Here is a 26,427-nt window from a genome sequence, read left to right as displayed (position 1 = left end):
ACATATCTTCTATTATATATAGAAGAAAAATTCTAACATATAGGCCTATTTCTTTTATATTTATTTTTACTGTTTTAAAATAAATTGTCTATCTTCTATTATTCATCTATCCCTATCCAAATTCTAATGCTCATCTTACGTACGTTAGACTATAGATCTTTAGACTGAGTAATCTTCCCGTGATTAAAAACAAGCATCACGTCATACCTTTTTTCAAAGCATGAAACAAAATGCAAACTCACACATAGTCTAATTCGAGGGCTCTATTTAAATTATGATCCCGTATATTTATACGAGCTATGTCTTGTGTGTACGTATTGGGAGCAACTGGGGTCTGAAATACAAGAATATCAAAATGGCGAATTATCTTGCTGTTCCTCCAAAAAATAGCTCCGAAGTGGAGCTGCAAAGACCTTTTCAGAACTTCATTAAGAATACTTATTCAGATGTGGAATTGGAGGACGTTAATTCCCAAATTAAAGAATTTTCAAAACAAAGGACCAACGCTGTGTGTAGGAAACTGGATAAACATGCAACTTCTCTGGATACGCTGGCAAAGTAAGACTCCTGAATTCAGTCCCACATGATTCAATTGATGTGGGCAAAACTAAACCGGACGTCAATCCCAGTGACTGAAGAAATACTTTTTTTTAGGGAGCCATCGTAAAAAAAAAATTCATTTACCAGAGCCATTTTCCGTTTTCCAGAATCATTTTTTTTAATGATTCGGCGCTTGGTTTCACATCATGCTGTTCACAATCATGACAATGTTTGTCCTGCTTGAAGTTGCTTTTAAATTGATTTAAATTTTAAATCAATTTTAATTGTTTATTTTAATTTTAATCTAATTTGCTATCCATTTTTTCTTCATTGACATTGTCATTTATTATTTAATGGGCCTTATCCTGAAATAAGTCACCTCTCTTCACGTGTGTGTGCGATCGTTGTGTACAAAGTCAGTGAGAGAGGAAAGAAGTCGCTGCCAATGACAAAATAAACGGCAGTGAATGGAGTGGTGACTTAACTATAATTCTGTTAGTTTAATGATTATTTAATTTATTGTTGTTCATTTGATGTTTATTGTTCGTGAATTACCTGGATGAGCTACTTCTAACTTAGAATTTTGTCCATCATATTGAATTTAGCATAATTAAGGAAGGATGAAGTTTAAATCAAATTTGAACAAAATTTGCTCTTACTAAGACTAAGAGTCTTAGACAGTAGAGGCGTACGGCTAGCCAGGCGTCTTCTAGAGAGTAAAAATCATTTACTAACGTAAGGTTACTCTCATACAAAGCCAGGGCTTCTACCTCATAGACCCACACAAAGGAAACCAAAACCTGTACTTCCCCAACGTTACGGACGCGAGCGTCGCGTAACGTTGGGGAAGTACAATAAGAAACAAGATGGCGGCGTAAACATCGGGCAAGTCCCTTCCATCTTTTCACAATATTTTTTCATTTTTTTGATGAATTCTTGTTTTAAAAATAACGAGAGCGTAGAAATATCGGAAATGAAGTTTTATCCCATGTACATGATTTAGAGCTAGATCTTTTAGAAGGAAAGTAGAAATCTCAGGGGTGAAAGTTTCAGGTTTTGGCTTCCTTTGTGTGGGTCTATGAGGTAGAAGCCCTGGCTTCGTATGAGAGTAACCTTACGTTAGTAAATGATTTTTACTCTCGAGAAGCCGCCTGGCTACGCACGGCCAATATGGGAGACTCTCTCCAATAGGGGAGACAATCTCCCACATTGGAGACTTGCTTTGCAAAAGGACAAAAGAAACAACACCAACAAAAACATGATTTTTTCCACCCAAAATTTTGTCTCGATGAGGTCAGAAGCCCATTTGTTTTGTGTGTGATTGACAACAAAAATCCTTATCAAAACAAAAGTAGACAATGAATGTTTAAAGTAGATCAGATGGTGAAAAGGGGTAATTTTTCATGAGGAATCTGCTTATCACATTTTTATTTGCCGCCAAGGTAATTCTTTTGCAGCAAATGTAAACAAAGGAAATTGATCTCCAAAACTGGAGACTGTCTCTGAAATTGGATACCCAAATTCTTTACAAAAGTCTCTGATATTGGAGATAATCTCCCACATTGGAGACAGTCTCAAATATTGGCCGTGCGCCTCTACTGTTAGACGAAACCTTTTCATAATTTTTAATTTCTTATTTGATAAATCAAAAACTCACTTTAAAATTATTTTATGAAATATTGAATGCACCCCAGCCTGAAACTTTAAAGCTAAAATTAATATTTCCACTTTTCATTATTTCACAAGCCACGCCAGCAGCCACTGAGTGCAACACAGTCAATCATCACTGCAACTGGCGCAACACACACCAAATACACCCAGGCACTCACTCACCACAATCTCTACTGAAAATCCTTATTTTACCCTTCAAATTGCGGGACCTGTATCATATTTCCAGAGCACTTTTGACTTCAGATTTAAGAAGCGGGGTCACCGAAAAATGCGCTAAATTGAAAAAAAATTGTGATTTTTTTAAGTTCGCGAACTTATTTTCTCGCAAATTCAGGATCGTATCTTTAGAATGAAAATAAAAAAACGAATTTTTCTGTATGTGCTGTGCAGCATTTTGATGAATAGTACCCCCTGGATATCAGAGTTTGAAAGTCCTCGATACACATTTTTCTGAAGTGCTGCGCCCGTGATTGAGTTTAAGTTCACTCAGTAACATGGCAGAAATCAACGATGCATGTGCCAGTAAAAACTGCAGCTGTGCTGGCCTGGCTGTCTGGCTACTATGAAGGCAGGGATGGGAGACTGGACGGGCGTGGATGAGAGCGATTTTCGTGTTGGGATTTACTCTGTACTTGGCAGTTTTAGGCAGTTGCGAGGGCGATCCCAAAGCAGATGAGAGCAAAATTGCTCACTGCTCCCATGTATTTTTAACACTGTAATGTGTAAAGTCAATGAGCTAAGTTCGTTGTCTAAATTCTTTGCACCCATTTTTCCTAAATTAAAGTGTCCGATAAACTTTTCCAAACTTATCCAAGCATACAAAAAAAGATAGTATCCTACTTTTTTAAAGGAAATTTCATGTTTCCATCAATTCTGAGACTAAAGATTTTAAAAAACTATGAAAAAGGCACTAACAATCAGAAGGGTGTCATGTTTCAAACTGTAATTTTGAGCATATTTTTGTAAGGCCCTCTTGATTTGAAGTCAAATTGTAGCACAGAAACTCTCTTTTCAAAGGGAAAGTCCACCCCAAACAAAAGTTGATTTGAATAAAAAGAGAAAAATCCAACAAGCATAACACTAAATTTTTTTATCAAAATCAGATATAAAATTAGAAAGTTACAAAATTTTAAAGTTTCACTTTACTTCACAAAACAGCTATAGGCCTATGCATATCCTGGTCAGTATGCAAATGAGGAGACTGATGATGTCATCCACTCACTATTTCTTTTGTATGAAATATGGAATGTTCTAATTTTCTCCTCATTGTCATCTGAAACAAAGATTAATTCCTCCCTGAAAATGTGGAATTAGCATTGTTTTAATACATGTATATGGTTCAGTCAGGTTGATCCTTATTGTCAAATCTGTAAAAATGAAATATTGTATCATTCAAACAAAAAACAAAAGAAATAGTGAGTGAGGGACATCATCAACTGTCTCATTAGTTGTGCATATTCTGTTTGGGAAAATAAGCAAAACTTTTAAATGACATAACTTTCTAATTTTACATCCAATTTCGATGAAATTTTCAGCGTTATGCTAGTTTGATTTTTCTCTATTCATCAAAACCAACATTTAGCTGGTGTGGACTTGACCTTTAATAAGAAAACAATGAAAAGAATTCAATGTATCTTTTGAACACAGTATACAAGTGATATAGTGGAAACTAAAAGTAAGGTGCTTAGGTCTCAGGCTATAACACTGCTCCTGCCTAATCTGAGCATGATTCATACCATCAAACTCCAATTATTAAACAATATACACTGTAATTATGAACAGTTGAATTAACTGTGACTGCAACTGATCTAATTAAAAACTGACACAGTACCTCTGATAAACTCTCACCCACAGAAGTGCACACTTGTGTATGCCTAGTATGGGAAGCCAAGAGGGCCATCGTCACTACAGCAGTTCTTAAAGCATGTGCGAACGGGCATGAGGCCGAGGCAGGTGACCACTGCTTCAACTATCTTGCATGTGAATGGATTTTGTTGACAGGGGTCTTTGTAAAAGTTTTTTTTTGCAGACTGCAAGTGTGTCAAAGTTATATTAACCTGACTAAACATTGATTACTTAAATAAATTTCTTTTTGAACCATTGGCATGAATAGTTTCTTTTGTAATATACCGAATTTATTCTGTTTACATCTTCTATGCAGGTATTATGACCAGCTTTGTGCAATCGATGCAAAACTTCCTATCATGCAAGGCCAGGTAAAGTTTAACAATTTTCAAAGGATGTCATTCTGTGTACTTATAAACAGAAATGTAGAGGTTTAGATTTCAATTAAGAGCGTATGTAGAAATCATGAAGTTCTCATTAAAAAAAAATGGAATATAAAACATCAAGACATATCATGTTGAAAATTTTCAAATATCTCATTTTCCAAATTTTAGTGGCTGAAGAATTAATGTTGTAGGCTATTTGTAAAATGCTTGTGTAAATTCATATCTCTCTATTTAATAGAAAGTAATCAGATAACTTAAAAATAAGCAAAATGAATCAAATTGTTCAACGTTTACAAAGTTGTTCATGATTTGTGTATAGACCAGTTTGTAGTTACTTCATGGACAATTTGGTCAAATGACCTTTCATTTCTTTCATTGTGATAGGCAGATTTCAAAGCAAGATATTACGTAAGCTTGCCTTACATAGCAGGATGAAGAAATTTAATAGACCAGGTGACTAGAATAGCACACCAATGAACTTTTTATGAAGTTATTTGTTGCATTCCTACTTTGAATGCATATCATAATGTTGCACAATGTACTTGGCAAACTGTGAAATACTAGTCGTTCGTGGACGCATTGTTGTTTTTTGTGAAAAATGAAAACCACAATTCAAAAGAATATATGAATAATCAAGACATCAAAGTTGGTGCTTATCTCATTAGATTTTAAACCACCATGTCACTTTAGTACAAATGACCTTCCTCTGATCATGCGTAGAATCTTTTGATCACGCGCAGAAAGGAACTACGAACTGGCTTATTTAATATATTTTTGTCCCTATCAAAGAAATACATGTACATGAAGTGAAAAAAAATGGGAGTATGCTACTTGTGTAATGCGGCCTTTACTTCTTAATATTGTCAAATGTAAAAATCTCTTTATACTGTCATCATTTTTAATAGGTTACTGTGAAATTTAGCTGGCAGGATGCCTTTGACAAAGGATCTATCTTGAGTGGAGCTAGGAAACAATGTAAGAATTTTTACTTTTTAGCCATTATTTTTGTATTTAATCTAGTTTCAAATTTTAGTACTATGGAATTGAGATGAGAAGTGATTGCTGAATGCACAATGGATTCAATGCAGTTCCATTTCCTAAAATAGTGAAAATAATCTCTCATTAGAGCAAAGGTCAAATGGAGTCATTGATGGCTGAATAACCATTTGAAGTTTTTACTACATTGGAGTTTTGGACCTAATCCATCTAGGACGATTCTTGTTATGTCAGCTGAAGTTTGGCTATAGCATAGTCTACTGATATTGTACTCTAACAATGACTGAGATGGCTTTGAAGTAGTATGAGAGTGAATGAAGAAACGTATTTTATTCTGAAATCACTTCATTGAAACAGTGTTTTGATGTAATATTTATTGACTACAGTATTACAATTGTTTTGATTACTTTTCTTGCTGTTCTAGCTGCACATACTGCTGCCTTTGAGAAGATGTGTGTTCTCTTCAATATTGCGGCAATGAACAGCCAGGTCGGAGCTTTGCAGAGTGTAGATGATGATGATAGTATAAAAAAGGCTGCAAAGCATTTCTCGGTATGTATGCTGAGTTTGCTTATTGCTTTATATCAAAAAGTATAACAACAAAGGAATGACTAACAGTTTGGCTTTCACTTTTCCACCCATTTGAAAGGATTTGCTAAACTTGCACTGCAGATTGGAGTGATAAAGAATTTAAAGATTACGTGAGACTGAGACATAAGTGCTAACTCCTCTGATTTTTCTTTAATACTGGTACCCAGGGATGCCAGTTTTGAAGACTTAAGTCTCAAAAGCATCAGATTAAATGACTTTTACCAATAAAACTTCAGCAAAAATTATCACTTATTTAGCTGAAACCACAATTTTGTATTGACATTATACATGGAATCACAAAATTGAAGTCTAAATAAATTTGGGTCTGACATGCACTTTAATAATGTTGTGTATATTTCATACCCTGGCTTTGTAAATATAGTTCAAAAGTTGCTCAAGACTAGAAGACTAGAAAGAAAATAGCCATGAAACGATGTAGCATGATCCTCGAACTATAAATATTTATTGGAAACAATAATTGAGGGGGCAATTTGCCACCCCTTCCCCCACCCCTCTCCCCCAGGACTATTAGGGTTAATCTTTGCGACTCAATTAAGTCTGATATTTCAATTATATTCTTCATATATGATTTTATTGCCAGAGTGCAGCTGGTATTTTCCAATACATCAAGAATTCTGTGTACTCTGCTGTTCAGACGGTTGATACCTATGACATGCAAAGTGAATGTCTTGGTGCCCTTATCTCTCTCATGCTTGCTCAGGCTCAGGAGTGCTTTCTGAGGAAGGCTAGAAATGGTAAATATATTTTATAAACTGTACAATGAATGTGGTGCATTATGTTTGATGTCATCATCATTGATATTATTATTCCTTTTATCATTATTTTTTTAATTAGTTTTATCATTATCATCATCATCATCATTCATCATCATCATCCTCATCATTAGGCCTGGGACGAATGTCAATTTTACCATTCAATTATTTCCTGAAAAAAACAATCGAATCATTTGATTGTTTGTCGGGAAGATCGTCTCCTAAGCAAATAGTTGACCTAGTTATGAATACCTCCCAAACAGGGTTTCAATAACATCTAGGGTGGAGTATTATATGTTCTTTATAAATGAAAGTAAGCCCCTTCGCTTTGATTTCTATTTCAAAAGAAACTATATGAAATGAGATTTAAACTTTCACTTAATTGTTCCAATGAAAAATCTTTCCTAAATCAATGCTTGTATTATGCATCCCTCCAAGTGCAACACCCCTGCATATGAATGAATCAGCCTACAGTCTTAGGTCCAATTTACATCTCTGTAAGCAACTCATTCATGAAGTATTCTTTGAGACAGACACACATGTGGTACCTTTTACCTATTGAAAGATTTCATCCATTGCCCACACCATGCCCCAATCCGCACCTGTGGCACTGCCTACGATGTTAAACATATTTTGCAAAATATTTTTCATTTGAAGTACCTCATTTGAACCTTTAACTGGGTCTATTTTGGGAGACTAGCGACATCTATAATTAGGTGATGACGCGTTTTGGAATGTTGTTTTGATTGTGTGAGTGGGGGAGGGGCCGGGGCAAAAAGAGATTGCATTGTTTTGAAACATGACAAGAATTCTTGCTTCCACCGCTATCTCTCTCTCTCACACACACACACCCACAAACAGAGATGGGGAGGGGTCAATTTGTTTCTGAAATCACAACCTTACGTGGCTTCTTCTTTGTCTCCCAAAAGTTTCATTGGCCATCGAATGTCCTATCACATATTGGCTCAATTCAGCTTCATGCAGTTGTTTGTGTGTGTACTTTCTGTTTTAAGCACACAGACATGCAACCATAGTTATATACACCTATGCATACAACATACATTGTGTATTGAGGGCATGCAAGGCCAGGTGGGATTTAAATTTTCTGACCTCTTTCAGGTTGGTGTTTAACAGTGAATGTGATACAACCATTGTTCATTTTGGACAAATTACATCGGTAACATCATTTTTAAACCTGTATCAAGTAGTTAAAAGCAATTGTTGTCACTTTTATCTTGTCATTTTGTTACTATTACTTGAGTATTTGAGTTATCCCAAGTGTCTAATCGGGGTCTGCCGAACATTCGAACAGTGGAAATTTTGCTAATCGATTAGCGATCGGCTGCAAGCCATTTGAACCATTCGATCAATCGATGTTTACTTCCAGGCCTGCTTATCATCATCATTGATTTGATTTGATTTATTTATTTCCACATTCAAATAACAAAAGTATATACAACTTACAAGTGTAATCATTTTTTCTCAGCAAAACATTACAATAAGCAAATGACATAATGAATTACATATGCATACATACATTCTAATATTCTAATTGAAATATAATTATACCTGATAAATTATTTTTTTTTTAATTATTAAAACAAATAGCAGAAAAAAAATATATATACAGTGGGGGCGTCATGGTCGAGTGGTTATGACTCTCGTCTTTCAATCAGAGGGACGTGGGTTCGATTCCTAGCCATGGCGTGTTTTACTTCAGCAAGAAATTCACCCACACTGTTGCACTCAACCCAGGTGAGGTGAATGGGTACCTGGCAGGATTTATTCCTTGAAGGCATCAAGCACCTTTAGCAGCTGGAGCTAAAGCCAGGGTAATATTTATTGCGCCATTGAATAGGCAACTAGATAATCGGCGCCTCATGAATGCTATACATTATATCAACATAATACATTTTAAGATGTGGGAGACCTCCATCTTCAGCATCACCATCCTCCTCCTCATCATCATCTTACTAATATTTTGTTTTCGCCATTGATCCAAAGATAAGATGAAGGACATGACAGTTTCTAAGATTGCACTGTCTGCTAGTGAGCTGTATCAGGAGGCAGCCAAAAACCTTAGCGTGTCATCAAATAGGGGTATCTTACCCAAGGAATGGATCCCCACCGCACTTGCTAAACAATACTACACGCATGCCATCTCAGAGTACCATCAGGCCCTGGTTTCACGAACTTCCAAGTCTTTTGGTCAAGAAGTTGCACGGCTGATGGTGAGTGGAAGTACCAGCAGTTTAAGTGAGCCATGATTTTTAGAGAAATCTTTTTTTTTTTTTAATTAAAGGGTGAAATGTTATCATGTCATCTTAGCAAGTTCAGGGGCTTGTTTCACTGTTGTAACTTTGCCATTATTGTATCATCCATGGAAACCTTGATTTGTGATTGGCTGCTGAGCCCTGTTTTATGGTAGTTGCCATAATGGCAAATGAAAACCAAGTAATGCTTTATAATTTTGAAAATTGCTTACACAAATAAGCACAAGTTAATAATGTTAAAAAAGAAAATAATATATCCAAAGATATTCTACCCTGTGGAATGGTTCCTTCATTTGGAATCTATGGATGTGCCTTTCCTTGAGATGAAGTGAAAATTTGTCGTCATGTTTGTTTGTGGTTGAAAGAATGAATGAGAATCCAGTCTTCATACATTTGTATTAATTATTTCTACAACTGGTGGTAGGTGGATTTTTTTTGCTTCATTGAAAATTGTTGTTTGAATCACAAAGCTTTGCTTTAGAAATGAATATGATGAATTGATTGATTGATTGATTGATTGATATGTTAGAAACGCTGAACATAGCAGCCAACAGAAGGAAATCTTTCTTGATTGCATGGTATTCTGATACTGAATTACAGACTTTAGTTAGCAGGGGTTATTGTTAATCATTTTATTTGTTTATTATTTCTAGCATGCAAGTGATCTGTTGGCAGAAGTTGAAAGAAAAGGGGGACAGTCCATTGACACGAAGGACTTCGCTGCCAGAGTCAACCAAGAACTTAAAGCTGTCAAGAAGGACAATGATTTCATCTATCACGATGTCGTACCCTCTGTAGCTCAACTCAGTAAACCAGGCACAGCTCAGATTGCCAAACCCACTGAATTCTCCGCACCATTATCTCCAGAATCAACTGGTGAGATATTAGTAGTAGAATAGTACAGAAGACAGATATGTTTTGTTCATCCTTCATTTGCATTTTATCTGTGTGAATAGCACACCCTTAAGTCCCAGTGACATCACAAATTCAGCCATTTGCCTCTTGAATTCTTCAAACCTTCATTACTTTCTGATTTATTTATTTATCTGCCAATATAGATCATGAAGAAGTTTCCACTTGTATGCACACTGTCCTTCAAGCATGTCTGAAATTTGGTAGATATAAAAAATGCCTTTGATTTGGCTGGCTTGTACAGTTATACAAGACTTAGTTGATTGTACAGTAATGTTCCCTCATTGGTTGCTTTTCTTAGACCTGTTTACATCACTGGTTCCATTAAGTGTCCACAATGCAACCATTGCCTATGAGAACCGTAAGGCAGAGGTTGTCAACAGAGAAATTGGGAAGCTACGAGAGGCCACTCAACTCATGAATGGGTAAGCAAAGCAAAGCCAATCTCAAAATTTCAGTGATATTCAATAAACTGTGAGATTGAAATGTTATTAGGTATTTGTCAACTTGAATGTGCAGGGTATACTACCAACATTGGCAATTCAGAAATAGTTCAGTTAGATGTAATGTATTTATGTTATGACGTAGGTGTATGGCATTTATGCAAATGTTTAGTAATAGAAAAAGGCAGTCATTGCTATTGCTGGATGATTTGTATTGCCATACCTCACTAAGGGGGTGTTACAGGAAATGTAATTTGCAATCAGTTGTATAGATTAAATGGTTCTTACTCATAGCAAATTATATATACTATGTTGTGAGAAGCTGGTCAGCAATCCATTGCAAAATTTAAGATTGGTTTGAGGCCTCTAGTCAACTGGCAATTCCATGTTTCTTGCCCCCCCCCCTCCTTAGAGTGTCATGTAATTTACCAATAAACTCCAACTATACTTCTCTTAACAGTGTCCTATCATCCCTCAACCTACCTGCATCCATAGAGGATCTTAAAGGAGACTCGGTTCCCAGGTCAGTCTTAGAGAAGTCTCAAGCCATCAAAGAGAAAGGAGGAATACAGTACATAGACAAATTGTTCAATGAACTACCGGATCTCCTTCAGAGGAATAGAGAGATTTTGGATGAGGTAAATACCGGATATCAGATATTTCGTTGCTGGGTTGATAAAAACCTTGTATCTCAAAATTCATACATTTCAATCTGCTGCTTATAAGGTTGATATTATCACTTTGTTACGTACGAAGGACAAGCATGTTAACTATACTTGGTATAGACAGTGAAGTAGAATTCCCAGACAAGGAATTAGATATTCATGCCATGTTTTGATATGGACTTTTTCTTTATGATAACTATAATACACAATGATTTTTTCTGCCATGTGGCTGTAAGTATGACATAATATGATTGTATAATACTTTTTTAAAAGCAGTTTCTTTGAATTGCCACAGGTTTTAGAAAATTAATCACAAATAAGACAACCTGCTCAGTACTTTTCAATACATCTTGAAAAACCGGTACATGTGTATTCTACAGTTGAAGAAATTTATTGATGTGTAATTATCATCTGATGGCAGTATGGCATGTAAAAACAAAATAATGATATAAGAAAGAAAAGAAATTGAACAAATTGTAGTAATTTAAATAATTTAAAATGCTGGTTAATAATCAAATTTATGTACTTGAATGATTGTAAATACAGGCCATCCGTCAACTGGATGATGAGGAACAAAGTGATAGGCAGATGAAGGAACGTTTCAAGGATAAATGGACCCGTGTTCCATCTCCACAGCTAACAACAGCCCTGAGGGAAGAATCTAAGAAGTATAGAACCATTCTGGATAATGCCGTGCAGGCCGATTCTGTTGTCAAGGGAAAGTATAACGAGAACAGACAGTTTATTGTTATACTAACAAAGAGTGAGGTAAGGGAATGTTGGTATAAATTCTGACCCATTACAAACAAAACTGATCATTTATCAACATATTTATTATTCTTATAATAGATTATTGTATTGCTTGTCATATCAACAGAGAAATTTTTAGTATCATTATATAAAAGACTTCCCTCTTTTCCGTCTTTTTTAAACCTGTTTTAATTAAGTATTGATAAGCATGGCTCAGCATTAATAGCAGGTGCTCTGGATACATTTTTCGCCCAAATCGAACAAGTTTTAGTACAGAGGTCGATTTGGGATTCCTAACCAAAGAAGAGTGGAACCCTTTGATTAGGATCATGTTCTCATTTGTTAATTTTTTTTTTTTTTTTTGGGGGGGGGGCACTTTAGTGTTAGAGTTGGATAAGAAGTACAAACCCTTTCTGAATCAAGTTTTGATTATGCTAATTTGTTACATATCAATATTGATGCTTGTCCTAATCCTTAATTTAGGGCAATATTTCTGTAGGTCAAATTATCAATATTAATCAAGTGATATAAGAAAATGTATTGATTTCATATTTTCAGTTTGTGAAGTTGTTATGTAACAATTACGAGATCTGTACAGGCTTTAAAGCATTTAAGAACATGATTAAATTTAGTGATGAGAAATTGTTGATCCTATCAGCCATTGATGCTAATATTGAAGGCAATTCAATACTTGATATATGTGACCTATATTATTTATTCCTCAGGCTGATATAGCAGCTTCACTTCCATCAGCCAGTGGAGCTGTTGCAGCCCAGGGGTCTCCTGCAGTACAGGAACTGAGACAGCTCATGACAGCAGTGGATGAAATCAAGACTGTTAGAGAAGTCTTGGAGAATGAGATTAAGAGTGCTACTGTAGATATGCGTAAGTTCTCTTTGTAGTCAAACAGCCTTTTGCAGCCTGTCCACAAAGACCACCTGTCCTGTTCCAATGTCATTCTCTCCAGTGACAATTGCTCGGATGGAAACTCTGCACGTTATTAAGCCAAACATAAAACCTAACCTCCATAACTAAATGAACCCTAATCCTTGTATTTACATCATTCAGAACCAAATACTCTATTACAACCCTAACTCTAACCCTATGCCCTCTGAGATGATAAGACCGGAGCAAATGTCGCAGGAGCAAATGTTTTTTCACTAGCTGTCCAAATGCCTCTATTTTCTCTTGTAAATTTACAAGATTAGGAAGACAAATTTCTAGCTTGCAAATGCAAGTACCGGTAAATCCAGTTGAATGTACACCCTATACATGTAATTGCTATTGCTGTCTTAATTATGTTTCAATGGAATTTTTCTGTGGTAAATGGACATGTTTATCTTTTTATCTGTCCCTCTAGAATCCAAGTTCCTGCAGGCGCTAGCCTCAGATGGTGTAATCAATGAAGATGCAATGTCCAATGCTACTATTGATCAGATATATAGCGGCCTCATTCAACAGGTTCAGGAGAGTGTTCACAAACAAGAGACTGTTCTCAACAATATTCAGGTTCTCATTCATTTATTTTCATTCCTATCCTTTAAAAAAAAGAGGAAATATCTGCAGAGAGAGAGAGAGAGAGATAAAAGGGGGTGTATATTACACAACATCTGAATTTTCATGATGTACTTTTACTTAACAATTAGGTTATATTTTGCAAAATTCAACAAAATCATTGATGAGCATGGTGATGATAATTTCACCAGCAAGCAGTCGAAATTCATCTGCGTGTATGTTTAGTAATATTGTTACTGAGTTTCTCTTGATTTTAGATAGTTTTTGAAGGAGGGGGAAAAGCGAAATTCTATTCAATAAATACTTTCTTACTTTGATACCTTTTTTTCCAACTATTCTATGCATTAGGATGCTAACACAAGGTTTTGTTCAGCCAAGGATAGCAATACAGGCGCCCAGGAAAGGGAAGGGATGATGAAAAAGCTTGCTGTTGCTTATGACAGCTACATGGAGCTTACATCAAATCTTATAGAAGGGACCAAGGTGAGATATAGAAAATTGATGTCAATGACAAGTCGTAGAAGGTTGTGAGTTTGTATACAAATGATGCACATCAGCAGGGGCATTAGTAAGAATTTCATGCACAATTGTTCAACTGTTTAAAATGAAATGAGTGTGGGTAATTATATCAATGCCTGAGCAAGATGATGTGTATTATTTGTTTTATTCCATTATTTGAATAATTGTCCTCATCTCCAATCCATGTCCAGTCATTACTATTTACTTGTGAATGCACATAACTGGTCATTGAAAGTAAACTCACACACTAGGCAAAGTAAATGCCTGGTCATGTGCGTGCATTCAGCCATTTATTATCTCACCTGCATAGCAGAGTGAGACTGTAGGCGCCGCTTTTCCGACGGCGGCAGCGGCGGCGTCGTCAACACCAAATCTTAACCGAAGGTTAAGTTTTTGAAATGACAGCATAACTTAGAAAGTATATGGACCTTGATCACGAAACTTGGCCATAAGGTTAATCAAGTATTACTGAGTTTCATGTCACATGATTAAGGTCAAAGGTCATTTAGGGTCAATGAACTTTGACCATGTTGGGGGAATCAACATCAAAATCTTAACCTAAGGTTAAGTTTTTGAAATGTCATCATAACTTCCAAAATATATGGACCTAGTTCATGAAACTTGGACATAATAGTAATCAAGTATCACTGAACATCGTGTGCAAGTTTCAGGTCACATGATTAAGGTCAAAGGTCATTTAGGGTCAATGAACTTTGGCCAAATTGGGGGTATTTGTTGATTTACCATCATAACTTTGAGAGTATATTGGTCTAGTTCATAAAACTTGGACATGAGAGTAATCAAGTATCACTGAACATCCTGTGCGCATTTCAGGTCACATGACCAATGTCAAAGGTCAATGAACTTTGGCCATAATGGGGGAATCTGTTGAATTACAATCATAACTTTGAAAGTTTATGGATCTGACTCATGAAACTTGGACATAAGAGTAATCAAGTATCACTGAACATCCTGTGCGAGTTTCAGGTCACATGATCAAGGTCAAAGGTCATGTAAGGTCAATGAACTTTGGCCATGTTTTTTTTTTTTTTGTTGAATTACCATCATATCTCTGTAAGTGTATTGGTCTAGATCATAAAACATGGACATAATAGTAACCAAGTATCACTGAACATCTTGTGCGAGTTTCAGGTCACTTGACCAAGGTCAATGGATATTGGCCATGTTGGGGGTATTTGTTTAATTACCATCATAACTCTGTAAGTATATTGGTCTAGTTCATAAAACTTGGACATAAGAGCCGTCAAGTATCACTGAACATCTCATGCGAGTTTCAGGTCACATGACCAAAGTTAAAGGTCATTGAACTTTGGCCATTTTAGAGGTAATTATTAGATTGCTGTCATAACTTTAAAAGTTTATAGATATAGTGTATAAAATGTGGATATAGGGGTAATCAAGTATCACTGACAAGTTTTAGGTCACATTATCAAGGTCAAATGTCAATAAACGTAGTATTGTATCATATGAATGGTGTTTTTTGTGAATGATTATTAAAGGTTGTTTTTCAAAGTCAGCACTGCTGCTATATTGAATCGCATGATGCAGGTGAGACCGCCAGAGGCATTCCACTTGTTTAATTAGGATCCACTTTATAGTCATCGTTATAATGTTGAATTAGTATGGCCTTGAAGCGACATCACATTTGAAAAATCACTTCGATTACCATATATCCAGTTAAAACCTTATCTTAATTGGATTAGCTCATTTGAAAAAGTAATTAATTCTCTACCAACTATCAAAATATTAATTTGTTAACCCTATCTAGGCTGGGATATTTTGGGAGTTCATTGACATGCAGGTTGTCTGGGATATGATCTACAAAATTGTATAGTGATTTATTTCATGCAACCCCCTTGAGATCTCAGCTGTTGATCGCGCGATCGCGCCGAAAATTAATACGCAGGTTGTCTGGGACATCATCTACAAAATTGTATAGTGAGTTATTTCATGCAAATCTCTATCAAGTGATTATGCTAATATATGCGTAATTAGTATGCGAAATCATACTTTTTCCTCTAACTCCCTAGATAAAGCTCTAAATGTTCTTATTTTTTGGTAGAGAAACTCTTTACAGTGTTCTTAGCAAGGTACATGAAAAAAATTGCGATATCAGATCAATTTCTAATGTATTATATTGTTTTTTGCAATTTCTTATGTATTTCTTTGTTTTTGGACCTTTTGTTTTTCATAGTTTTTTTTAATGAACTTTGTCGGGGACTCTTTTGAGATGGTAAACAGCATAATACAAATCCATTTAGACCAGCAAAACTTAAAATAATCATACATTTATGATTTTTGGTTGAAAACACAATTTGCATTAACTTTGTACACGATATCACGTTTTTGAGCAATTTTTGGTCTGACATGCACATACAAAATGTTGTGTGATTTTGGAACCTCGTACCCGGGCATTGCAAAATTGGACTCAAAAGTTGCGCAAAAAAAAATTTGTGCGGCGAAAATATTGCGCGAATCATTGAGGGAGGGGCCTCAAACCCAACCAAACACAAGATGCAAGAATTTAGTAAAGACCCATGTTTTGTTAAATCCTTGCACAGTATGTACATCACATGTTTGAGTGAACCTCAATCTTTCAGCCTTGACTTCTCCCGATTCTTTGAACCTCTCCCTGAAATTTTTTCTACATTCCATCAAGTTGTTAAATTTGTTTTAGTTGGTCATTTTTGTCCAGGTTTTAAGTCATTTTAAATTATAGAAAGTGATTTGTCAAACTGGAGATGGGCAGTCATTTGTCATGTGACTCACTTTCTCCTTTCTTTCTTCCCTTAGTTCTACAATGACCTGACCCAAATCCTGGTCAAATTCCAGAGCAAGGTTAGTGATCTGTGCTTTGCTCGCAAGACAGAAAAGGAGGAGTTATTGAAGGATCTTACCCAATCTATCGCCAACCAATCTGCTACTTCTCCACCATCAGCTCCAACACATCACAACACAGGTAATACTTCTCTCCCTCTCCCCTTTCCTGTCCTCTTTCCTCTCTTCTCCTCTCTTTCCTCCCCTCTTATCCTACTTCTCCTAAATCCCTTCTCTTCCTCTCCTTCCCCTCTCCCCCCCCCCTCTTCTCCCATTTCCTCCCTTTCTCTCCATCCCTCACTCACCTCCTTTCCTTAACTCTTTATGAAATAGGTTCATGCTGCATAATACTATCGCTGTCTTTTTTTTTTATGTGTGCTTTTGTAGCTCATTCATTATGAAAATATATTATGTTTTTACTGAAATACCTAAGGATGTTTTATCTGTATTCACAATTTCCATTTTCAGGGATCTTCAATAATAGTTGCAATGTGTAGTTGTTTTGTTTCATTAATATTAGAATTATATGATTGCAGTCTTTCAACACATTATCTATTTCCTCCCTGAATAATTTTTTTTAAGCTAGGATAGATTTAATTACATTTAGTGGTGTAAATTGGTTAAATGATGACAATTGATTATAATCAAATTAACCCCAAACTTTGTTATTTCACTAACAAACTCTCAACGTATTGTTTCAGCTCATTTTGATAAAATGCAGTATATTTTTTTTAAGAAGTGCAAAGATCACAAACAAAATCTTGCCCATTGATAAAGTTTGAGGATGCTACTTTGTTTAGTTATGTTACCATGGATTGATTCATAAAAACATTGTTTTCACAGTGAATAGAGTTTGTGTCAAGGATATCTCATCTGAATCTATTTAAAAATTTAGATTGCAAGCTTATGAAGCACTCCTTTGAATATGATAGGAACAGACCAAGACATTTGTGTATTGAACCATGTTTATGCATGCTTTTTTTTAAAGCTATTGATCTATGTACCTTCAAAATAAAAAAAATCAGATATTTCTTGTCAAAACAAACCACATTCTCATGTTATTCTTCATTTAGGTAATCGACACTGAAATGAAGTAATGATAATATAAGGTAGTTATTCCTCTGTGGCATTGTCTTTCTGTCGAGTTCGCAAAGCACTACACCACCTGACTATGATACAGTATTTAAAGTACATGTATTCAGAAGATCATGCATGCAGTTAGATGCTGAACTGAAGTATAGAAAGTATAAGATCCGCGGTTCGAAATATGCACAATTTTGAAGTGATCGATGAAATCGCATTACATATTACATACTATTTGATGTTGATTTGTGCATAACAAATTTCTCTTGTGTATATTACCTTTAAGATTATTATCATCAAAGGAGGCTGCTTTGAGCTCTTATTCTTTTCTACATCTAATTGTTGTGCTTTAAATATTGGATTGCAGGAGGGTAGTGTGGTGTAGGAAGGGCTTAACATATTCTACCTGCTGAAATCTTTTCTTCTGTTTCTCTGTAAATAGGTCTGCAAAATAATTTTAATGACAGATCTACAGCACTAATGACTATGTCACTGTCATTCATCTTAATGGCTTCTGTGGTTTTATTTAGTTTGGAATATAGATCTCCTTTTGGTTTTTGCATGAATATTTTTTATTCTTTGTAAAATATATTTCTCTCACTTTGTCAGTCTTGATACCTGGAATCCAAGCTGCTAGCAGTCAATTCCAATTGGGCACTGATGTCTTATCATGTTGAGACTGTTAGTTCTGTGTATCTTGATTTATATCTAAATTTCTCCTTTCCACCTCTCCAAATATTCATGTTTTAGTGTTTTATTTAGATTCAAACATAGTCTGAAGTAAAAGTGATTTGGGAGTCAATAATAGAACACTGTACCTTCATGGGTTATTTATTTGAATGAATATTGCTTTATTACATTTTTCTAGTGAGACTGTAATAATAATCCTGATTTTTTATCATATTTATTGTGCCTATTGCGCTCACCTCCATGTACATGTATGTAATTAACTTATCTTCCCTCAGATAAGTTAAACAATTTCTGCACTGTAGCATTAATCAAGCTTGTGTATGTTGGTCAAAATGATGTACATGCACCACACTCACACGATTGTGTACAGTTTCCATACAAAAATAGACACAATACAGAGAGATCAGTTGGAAAGTATTCAGCAGAGAGAACAGCAAATTTTGTTTTATCTCCATGTTTTTTTATTTTACAATGTAGTCAGCACTAATACTGGGTACATTTACACGTATTATATTACCATCTTCAATTAACAGTTTTTGTTATAGTTTAGACCTCATTATCTTTTCATAAATAAGATTTACTTCATCAATGTTTTAAAAGTAATTATCTATTTTCATTTATGACAGGTTTTTTTTTTTCAAAATGATAATAACTTTAACCAACAAGCAATGAGATAATATCGTGGATGTTTTGCATACTTGCAAAGTTGCGATGTACAAAGAAAATGATAAATTCCTTTAGAGTTTGAGATAAAGTGGTGGTCCTGGATTTGAAAACATTTCATTATGCTCATGTCCTACAGTAAAGCCTATTTCATTGGTTGTATGACCTCATGCAACTTTCATGTTACATGACTTGCTGCAACAAACTTCAATCCCCAGGTTGTAGCAAGTCTGGCCTCAATAGATTGCAAGAACGATCTCTAGCGGCTGCTTGCATGCTGAAAGACCTGACAATACTCAGTCAGACGGCAGGTCCCAAGAAAGTGGCTTCTTTCATCCAAGTGATATTCATGACGTGAGATGTTTTGCATATTTAATGAGCTTGATGCGGACCAAAACACCTCTTTTCATTCGGTCATTGCTGCTCTAATTGTGCATCGAATTTCATGAATTTGGTATCATTGTAAAGAAGAAGAATCATTCTTTCAGGTCATGTGTTTGAATTTATTCAAAAATTTTGTAATATAGGTAAAAATTCTGATCTAAAATATGCTATAAGATAATCATTTTCACCTGACAAAAGCTGCTATTTTCACACTTTATTTTTGTTTGAGCCCGAATGATTTTTAGATCATGATAAAGCTGAATATGTATGCTTTAAAATGATATAGGTTTCAAAATAAGAATTGGTTTAATCGGGTCAAGATCACACTTTTCATTTGCCAAGTACATAAAGCAGCTTGAAAACAAGAATACTGCACTCTGATTGGTCAAAGAGACCACACACTGGGAAATTCCAATGGTTCCAGTGCCTGAGTTCATGGGAAGGTCACACTTCCCATGTGGTAATCTCCTCAAATACCCCGCGCCTGTTGTTCTGTGAACCTTATCCAGCCAATCAGAACTCTGGATTTCATGCAAGTACAACATTTAAAAAATCTCGTCTTGTACCTTGGTGGGAAAAGTGTGATCTTGACCCGATTAAAAGGTGCTGCATATCAAGAGTGGCATTGTGAGAAAGTACAGAAGTTCAGCTTTATGGTGATATAGATATCGTTGAGGCTCAAAATAAAAAGTTTTGCACAATTTGCAAAAGAAAGCAGAGGAAGAAAATTCAGTTTTGAGGCACATTCTCAGGCCAGAAATTTACTTATTTAACAAAATATTGTATACAAAATAAATGACCAATATGAAAGAGTAACATTTACTCTATCTGATGGTGCAATAATATTTCATTTAACTTGAGGTTAAAACAGGTACATTCTTAGAGAAAGAAAATCTCACGAATCACGAGATTTTGCAAGGAGTAGGATTCAGCCACGAGATGATTTGGATGAATCTGGCCTTTTTGCTCATTAGCATAGGGACCTCAGTCTGACTGTACTATTCAGCCATTTGCATCGAAATTAATCATCCAATATGGCAATGTTATGCATCACTGGTATAATAATCACACAACTGGTTGTACTTCCTAATTCAAGTGAATATATTGCAAATGATTGCATCTGGATTTTGAACATGTCCAAATTTCAGATGCAACTTGTCATGAGACTCACAATTACCTTGGGTTTGTATTTATGGTTTTTCAACACCCTCAAAAAAAAAAATGTTGTTTGAAGCCATGGCACAACCACCTATTTTTAAGGTATTAGTCCCTAGTAGAGCTATAACCATGTTCTTTGGAGAGAAGCTAAAGAGTTTGTCATTTTCTGTACAAGCATGCACAATTTTTTTTTTCAGTGAGAATATCAAAAATTTTCTGCATTTTTTATTAAACACAATTGAACATGATTGGTTAATAAACATTCATCATTTTCTTTTACTCATCATTATGATTTCACTGTGACCACTCCTTGATCATACAAGCGGAACAAGTTGGGACACTTACGTATTGATATTATCTTCATTGGTACACATATGCATGAATAGATAATTCACAACTATGTACAGTATGTTGAAATAAAGAAGACACTGATAATTATGTTTATTGTTCCATGTGCAGTGTGTATTTGTTTTACTCTGTGGCCATGACAGCAGCCTGTCATGTATTTGTGTTTGCTTGCATGCATGTGATGCTACTGCTAACAGTGCTACTGAGCTTTACTGATTTCTCAGATTATAGATGCAAATCATGCAATTCAAGGTGATATTTAACATTCAAGAAATGGGATTGCATTAGTGATTGGTAGCTTTTCAAGTAATTGGTATAATGCTTTGCCAACTTCAGTGAATTATAGCCAAAGTACAATTGAATGGAGCAATATAATTTTCTTTAATGTTTTTTCCTGGTGAAAACTAGGAAAGGATATATTGCTCACTTGATAGCTGTTGAATGATCACCATATTGCTTTTAGAAAAGCAAAAATGGAAAAAAAATGTAAAAATAAACAAATTCTACATCACCTATTATAAAGTCATTAAGTGAAATTTTGAAGATACCATTCCCTTTAGTGCATTTATGTATCCCATATTTGTCACTTTACATTCAGCTCTTCAGTGTTTTAATTTTCATCAATCTTGTGAATTTTTATTTTTTTTCTCAAACGAAGATTGTATTTTGTATTTGTTTTTATTTCTTTCGGGCATTCATTTCATTGTACAATGTACCCTTATTGTGTTCTGTGTATTTTTAAGACTATTTTGTCTTTGTGTCACCCCCAATCTTAACAGGTCAAAGAGTACCACCTGAGAGACCACCCCCTCCAAATGTGAGCCGTGCACCTCCATCTCAGGCCCCAGCCCAGCAAGCAGCACCACCACCTCAACAACCACCACCAATGGCAGCAGCAGCATCTGCACCTCCACCCCAAGCGGTACCCGGTGGTTATCCCCAGCAGCCTGGCTCAGCACCCCAGTACCAACCCATGCCGTCTTATGCACCCTATGGCGGTGCCCCCATGCCCATGCCCACCCCGATGCCAGCCTATAATCCAAGCACCTACCCCCAGCAAGGTTACCCTCAGCAGGGGTACGGGCAGCAGCAGCCCCCTTATGGTGGGTACCAGCAGCCGCCTGCATCAGGTTATCCTGGACAGGCACCACCTCAGCAAGGCTATCCAACACAGACACAAGGTTATCCACAGCAGCCACCGCAGCAGTATGGATACAACCCCTACGGACAACAACCACCACGATAAGTTTGGACCTTCTAAATGTCAAAAGAATATTTCCAACCACTTTTCTTTGTTTGACATCAAATTGCAATAGCATTTACATATTTAACGAAAATATCTAAATATACCTTTTATTTGGAGTGATGCCTCTTATATTTTTTATATGTACTTTGATGCTCAAATGAAGCATCAAGTTGTAAGGCCCTACAACATGCCCCACCCCCTTATGAAACTCTTAGATGCTTGCTTGATATGTTAAATATACTAGTACATTTATTTAAAAATTACACTTGGATGTAGCTGTATGTAGTCTTTCCAATGTTGTGTTTGTATACAAGTCATTTGAGAAAGTCAACTAATATACTACTTTCATACATTAATGCCAAAAAGAATTCTAATAGGATAGTACTAAATATTGAACGTCAAATATATCAGATAAGCTTTTGTGTATTTTCTACTGAGGGTTGTTAAGACTATCAAAACACATACGTATAAAGATTATTGTGTGTACTGTTATTCTTTATCTACTTGCCAATGAGGTGGTTCGTAATTTACAAATTTTTGTCTGGGCATAAATCACAAATATTCTATTGTGTGCAGCTTGGTGAAAAAAACTATTTCAACAAGCTTGAAAATTAATATTAAAAAAAGTAGGAGAAAATAGAAAAAGGTTTAGTCTGAATGCATACTTTGATGTGATGTACAATATTGTGATTTTACATGTCATTTATCTGAAAAATTTTGATCAATAATAATAGTTAGACCTGGGAAATAATGTATTGGAACATTTAGGTAGATATATGTGTATAACAAACATCTTAGAGCAAATTTGATAAAAACTACAAGAATAAGGTCATGAATGCCATTTGCTTTAAATGTAGAGACTATTTGTCGGCTTTGTTTGTAAGATATTAAAATCATTGCTGACTTATTATAAGCCTGTGTGTGCCTACTTCAATTTAAGAGATTACAGGTATGATAATTGAGGGAACGCTTATTCATTGATAATCACCATTTAATTTTAACTTACCTTTCTGAAAATGCATTTATCTTTGTAGCACCCACACTGCCCATGTGAAGCCACCATGCACTATCTAGCCTAATAAAATGTGCATTGAATTATAATATATTTTGATAGATAAATGAAATAACCATATACGTTATCTTTTTTAGTATTTTATGTATTTACTTATAAATACTAAGCATTATGCAATGTAGGGGATTTAAAAGATTTTAGGACAATTGGGAGTCTATTTTATTTATTTTCTGTCACACATCACATTTTTCTTGTGTTGCTTTTCTTTTCCATTTTTGGTTGTATGGTTTGAAGAAGGAATTAAATCAAGGAAAACTTCATTCCTAATAACATTTTCAGAAGAATTACATGAAGTAATTGTATTAAATCCAGCTTTTGAAATGATATTGATAAATATCCTCCAAAATTCTGATTATGATGTAAATGTAGTGTACTACTGATGCTCTTTGCAATTGAGTTTTATCACATATGTCACGATATCACCAACACCACCACCAATGAACTACCTTTAAGTTCTTTTTGAATTATACATCCATGTTTATGAGATCACATAATCTCTTAGTTTTCTTTAATCCTTCCATTTTTTTAAAAGTATTTTTCATTCAATTTTGAGACACCCTTGTTAGGTAAACCAGAAAAGTTTGTTGTGCATATTCTATCATTTGTATTGAGTGAGGACGGAGGAGACTGTGTGACATTTGATTTCAGTGTAATGTGAGTTGGGATAGAGATGAGGTGATTATATTAAATAAAGAATGTTTTATATTAAGAATAGTTTCTCAAGTCATATTTTTAAAAGAAAAGTTAGCATTTTTTAGATATGACATAGTTAATTGGTAGTTAATCACTGGAAATGACAAGTTCTTACAATATATGATCATTCCATGGTTTTGTTATTATTGGTAGCATTATGAAGTGAATATATGCAGTGTATATCTTGCATTATCCCTGAATCCTTATCCAGAATCTTATATCACAAGGGAAGTGGAAATAACTGCTTGAGTATGAGTCCAAGGATTTTTATAAAAGTCTGTTTTATTTTGTTAGGGTTGATAAGACTGTGTCAAAGCAAAGGCCTGTTTGTCAGGAAAAAGTGCAAACTTTTGATTATTATTGTACTCCTAAATCATTTAAACATATGAAGACATTATACATTCTCTGTTATACATGTAGTAGACTGAAAATGATTAAAATACTCTATTATGTAGATGTATAACCAGTGAATATCTATTGAAACTTAGTATGTAGACATTTAATGTCTCAATTAAATTTCTTTGCATTTTTTTTTTCTCATGAACAATTTTAGATTAAGTAGATAGGCAGGATATGTGTGAGATATTTAATATCTTTCATGATGATTCATGGGATGAATATAGAAATAATGTTTGTATCTTCAGGTTTGGCTTGGTTCATGTCACATTCTGGTATGCAGTAAAGTAAATGGAACATCATTTTATGCTACAGTTCCACTAATGAAACCAACCCAAAGGTAACAAATTTGGATGGTATCAAGAATTTTCACTGTGTGACTGTGACACTTTGTGCATGATCATTCTCTAATTTGACTTGATCAAGAAACATACTTGCCCATACTTCTTATCGTTCACACCCCAAATCTATGATATTTCAACATATTTGAATTTGAAGATTCTCTATCCTCTCGCGTCTCATGCTTGAGTTACAAGAGAAAATGTGATAAACATACGTAGATTAGATTATTGGTAAATCATGTTTCGGTTTTCTTGCTCCAAGTTACTGTTTCAGAACCAGACAGCATTAAGTTATATGAGGCTCTCGTACAGTGCATTCCAGGAAAAAAAGGAAACCAAGAATTATCGATGTGTCATCATACAAATGTAATAAAAAAATGTCACACCATGGTAAGCGTAGACTCCCTTTGTTCATTTGGGGCAACTTATGGGTCATTTAATTCATGCATGAGTTGAAAAAAAAACTTTGTTGAGTAAAGAATAAAAAAGTTCATATGTAATATTTGAAATGAAACCTTAGTATGTGAAAATGACCTTAGATTATCGAAGTTCTATATCTTAATGCTTTTATTTGCTCACCAGTGCATTTTGTCAACCATCAGCCATGTTCACTATGCGATTGCTTTAGAAGCAACTAGTGAAAACAAAGTCACAGACTGAGGTATATAAAAAAGCAGATGTTAAATTTTATGTGTCTTTCTCTTTGCAATTCAGATACAAATGACATTTTGGTCTTCTTTCTTCATTTGTTTTTATTCATTCATGCATTACATGGGCATCATATGAATTGCGTCAGATGAAAGTAGAGACTCTGCGCTTCCACCAATGAATGTGTCATTCATTTGTTATATTTGTGGTTAAAAGAAGATAATGCTCAGGGGGTGAGGGTTGCTTCTTTTTTTTTACTGGAACACTCTGTATTGTCACATGGAAGCATTTTTTTTTTTTGAGATGGAACTTTTTGCTTTGAATAAAATAATCATGAATATCTTTCCTTCTTTATGTTGTTAATGCCAGTGGTAGAATACTCCTTTTCTATCAATTTTGTGTGACGCTGCTACAATGTATCATGTCCAGTTCTTGTCTATGATATCATATGTGATGACAGATATTAGATCAGATATATTTTGATACTTTTGATTTAAATAATTATGGTAGCTTGTATGTATGCATATGAATGCTATTCCATGTTAATTAATGTCTATTGTAGAATGATTATTCTATCTTATAAAAATCATTAAAATAGTCTTTATGTTCAAAACTCTTTGAAATTAATTACAATCTTCTATTATGTTTCCTTCATCAATGCCTTCTTGAGCTATTGATCACATTTTGTTACAGACAGGAATGTTAATATAATATCATATATGTTTCTGATTACTTTTATAGTATTGTTATTCAAGTCATTCATTACAATACATTGTATTTTAACTAATATCCTCATGTTACAGTCATGGTCACCAAAATCATAATCACAGTCAATCTTTTATCACCATAAATCCACTATTATCATCATCGTCATCAACAACAACAACAACACTATCATCAATACACCAGGATATGAGAGTTTAGCCTTAAAGCTGTTATCACCTTTTTTGGACTGTTTTCATCTATTCAGATTTTGTGAATTTCCTCT

At 34.9% G+C, this 26,427-nt stretch overlaps 1 protein-coding gene across 2 annotated transcripts; it reads left to right on the top strand.

Annotated features, from left to right (window-relative positions):
• Positions 1 to 244: 244 nt before the first annotated feature.
• Positions 245 to 26,066, top strand: LOC129257653 (programmed cell death 6-interacting protein-like). Of its 2 annotated transcripts, XM_064096610.1 has the most exons (16): positions 306 to 558; positions 4,373 to 4,427; positions 5,348 to 5,417; positions 5,863 to 5,990; positions 6,631 to 6,784; positions 8,807 to 9,033; positions 9,729 to 9,951; positions 10,289 to 10,412; positions 10,891 to 11,068; positions 11,642 to 11,863; positions 12,571 to 12,730; positions 13,206 to 13,354; positions 13,709 to 13,843; positions 16,694 to 16,859; positions 17,791 to 17,826; positions 21,823 to 26,066. In XM_064096610.1, exons 1-15 carry the CDS (start codon positions 356 to 358, stop codon positions 17,802 to 17,804), a joined length of 2,208 nt encoding a protein of 735 aa, XP_063952680.1. In that variant the 5' UTR covers positions 306 to 355; the 3' UTR covers positions 17,805 to 17,826; positions 21,823 to 26,066. The 2 variants fall into 2 exon arrangements, with proteins under 2 accessions (XP_054752000.2, XP_063952680.1); XM_054896025.2 differs by lacking the exon at positions 17,791 to 17,826 and having other exon boundaries at positions 245 to 558.
• Positions 26,067 to 26,427: the final 361 nt, after the last annotated feature.

Source organism: Lytechinus pictus, chromosome 3 (assembly GCF_037042905.1).
Source record: "Lytechinus pictus isolate F3 Inbred chromosome 3, Lp3.0, whole genome shotgun sequence".
In the NCBI taxonomy this organism is placed as follows: Eukaryota; Metazoa; Echinodermata; class Echinoidea; order Temnopleuroida; family Toxopneustidae; genus Lytechinus; species Lytechinus pictus.
This window is presented reverse-complemented; position numbering and strand designations above follow the sequence as displayed.